Source organism: Pygoscelis adeliae, unplaced genomic scaffold (assembly GCF_000699105.1).
Source record: "Pygoscelis adeliae isolate BGI_AS28 unplaced genomic scaffold, ASM69910v1 Scaffold186, whole genome shotgun sequence".
NCBI classification, from domain to species: Eukaryota; Metazoa; Chordata; class Aves; order Sphenisciformes; family Spheniscidae; genus Pygoscelis; species Pygoscelis adeliae.
Window position 1 is genome coordinate 7,943,950 of NW_008825071.1, and position 3,164 is coordinate 7,947,113.

The following is a 3,164-nucleotide window of genomic DNA, read 5'->3' on the forward strand; positions in this document are numbered from 1 at the left end:
GCCCGCCGTACGCCAGGGCGCGGCGTGGCTTTACCTCCCCCTGCTGGCTGATGATGGGCACGGCGTACTGCAGCTTCACCTCGTAGAACAGGCACTCCAGGAACACGTTGGCCACGCCAATTAAGTTGTGATTCTCTTGCGCTTCGTAGAAAGGATCACCTCTTCTGCCAACGGGCTTCCTTATCTGTTTCAAAGGTCGGAAAAGTTATGTCAAAAACTGTAAGCGTGGGAACGCAAAAACCAAATAACCACGTAGTATGAGATCATGGCACAAAAACTGAGTCACTACCAATCTTGTCCGGTCCTTCCTGTTACACAAGTAGAAAGAGTCTAGAAGCGTATCACAAATCTGAAATCTTTGAGATGAGACATGGTACAATCCTTTCTTTACTATGGGGTATAGTAGTACGATGACCTACAATTTTTTTAGTGATGTCAAGACGAAGCAGATTTTACCACGAGTGAGCATAGCAGCCATTGATTTCAAGAAGTTTCACCTTACTTTTCTGCTCTGTTTACACTTTTTAAATGAGAGGTTTACAAATCATCCCCAGGTTGAATAGCTGGTCTGGCTGCTGGGTACCACTACAAGGGCAAAAGGGAAGATGCAGAATGACTCCCGCTTAAGCCTACAAGTGTTCTTATGAGTCCCATAGAGCTGAGATCACATCTGCAGCATTTTCTACGCAAGTACCCCATATACAGCCACAAAGAATTCACGCAGATTCCTAGCACGATACGCACTCCTCAGTGGACTTGTTAGCTCCTTCCCTTCTCCTCCTCCTTCATCTTCAAGACATGCATTTGACCCACATGTTTCTACGTAGCACATAGAACACATGCATTATGGACGATGTAGGTCATGGCAAGGACAAACCTAGCTCAGGCAGACGTTATATATTCAAAGGATGTGCTACCAGTTCTCACTAAAGTCAGCGGCAAAATCATCGCTGTCTTCAATGGGCGCAGATGAAGTGCTTGACCTCCCCTGTGTTATGATTTTAGAGATTCCCACTGTCCCACCCAAGGCATGTAACAAAGGCACAACAGCTGTTCAAACATATTTGAGAATGATTCTTGATACAAGTAATTTTGGTGCTCCCTATCAGCCACAAGACAGCAAGATATACTTCCTATGCCCTTCCACCTGGATACTTAGAGGACGTCTTCCGGAACACCAAATCTCATGTCTATCTCTTGCCGGTAAACAAGCAAGCTTTTGACAAGTCTCACGCTTATTTCTCAAGGCTAGCCTACCACTTAAATTCTCAGGAAACACCACTTAGTTTTGATGGAGATACTGATGTAGACTAAGTATCTTGAATTGATTTCTTCACGGCTTTAAGGTTGGGGGATATACAAATGAAATTACAGAATATCTCACATTTTAAGATCAAGTTCTACTCCACTAATGTGTTCTGCACCTTGAATGTATCTAAGCAGCATCCTTGCTAGCTTTGATACTGACCGCAATTTAATCATTTTATTTCTAACGCTGCTTCCATTCAGAGCTGGTGCCTATCTGCATAGCACCTATATTATGCCAGGTAAACACATGCTCTTAGTGGTATTACGAGTCACTACCTCAGCACAATTATATCTGACCTCAGCACACTTATATCTGAGAATATAAGTGAGGACAGGACATAGCTGTGTTTTATTCTGCATGGGCATTCTGAGTATTTAGTAGTATTCATAGTTTTTTGGGTTTGTTTTTTAAACCACAATACTGTACCCTCTCATATACAAAGTCATTGCACTTTACCTGTACAACATATTAAAAGGGGTTAAAAGAAAAAACTCCATCTCTGATCCCTTTCAGAAAATATATACAATACCTCAGGAATTTTCTCCTTCCACTCTTGGTAGAGGTCTCTCATGTCAATCAATTTGTTCTCTAGTTTCTCAATAGTCCACACTTGAGTACCTTTTCCTTTTCTTCTCACTTGAATAGCAGGCTCACTTACTATTGCACCCCTCTAAATCAGAGGAAAAAATAATCACTGCAGGAAAGGTGCATGTAAGTAGTTTAACTCTTCACTCAATTTGCATTCCTAAAAAGGAGTAAAATACAGAACATGCAGCTTCCCTCTGCATGTCAGCCATGCTATCTCTGTCCTCAAACACAGCATACCCTATACATCTCTGAGGATCCAGACTTCTTTGTCCTTCTCAGACAACTACCATTCACACAGGAACATTAACACTCTCAATCAAATCACTTATGACAAGCATATTATTCTAATTGCTAGCATTATATTTACAGCAGCACTACAACTAGAAAAGCCTTAAGACAAAGAAATTGTAGGCATCTGTAACAAAAAACAGTTATTTTTGCAAACATAACTAAATGCAGGTTTTACAGCAACAGAACACAAATGTCTGTTCACAAACTGCATACGCATATGGTGATCATACACTTCAAAGTACAGTAAGAGCCATACTTAATGCTATGTTCCCATTTTTACTTATAATTATTCACTTTCAATATATTAAAGTCAGGTAGCACGCATATTTTGCCTATGCATAATCTAACAAGGGTAACATGTTATAGCCTCAAATCAGATGAATGTTATATATATCTACATATTTTCGATTAGCCATAAAACGACATTTTCCAACATTCTTTGCTGTCATTACCTTTTTGTTGGCACTGAGGTTTTCAGCAGGGATCTGAAGTGTTACTTGATAATCTGTTAGTTTACCCATTTCTTCTGCTAAGAAGTTTGCTTCTCTCACCAGTGTATTTGCCTTTACTATCTGCTCTCGAAGTTTAGCCAGGCTCTGTCGAAACAATTCATCCCTGTGGTGCAGTAGGTAACATGAAAAATACACAGAAACCTATTTCTATTATTGGAAAGCTGCAAATAGAGGTGCTAACAAAGACTTTTCTGAAACAAGTTGAAGAAGAAATGCTGTATAGCACTGTCAGCAAACACATATTAAACAAACATTACTGTTGAGATAAGTCTAGCACAGTAATGCCCAAATAAAAGAGCACAGTACTATGGGAGCTGTTACAGTGATGATTTCTTAAAAGCCCTAGGGACATTCCTAATTTTCAATAAATGAAATAATTGCAGCTGTCTTTGTCTTTAATCTGGAGTCCTGTTCCACCGAAACTACCAGTCCCAACATGTGAAACCTCATCTAGATAAAACCCG

General features: G+C 40.1%; 1 protein-coding gene across 1 annotated transcript in view; it reads right to left on the minus strand.

The window, feature by feature from the left end:
- The window catches only part of KIF13A (kinesin family member 13A), a 116,751-nt gene that overhangs the window by 23,554 nt on the left and 90,033 nt on the right, over positions 1-3,164 (minus strand). Inside the window, exons 17-19 of the mRNA XM_009326501.1 lie at positions 2,641-2,803; positions 1,839-1,979; positions 35-184 (exon numbers count right to left, since the gene is read on the minus strand). Coding sequence (XP_009324776.1) covers positions 35-184; positions 1,839-1,979; positions 2,641-2,803 — 454 coding nt within the window. The remainder of the gene's footprint in view (positions 1-34; positions 185-1,838; positions 1,980-2,640; positions 2,804-3,164) is intronic.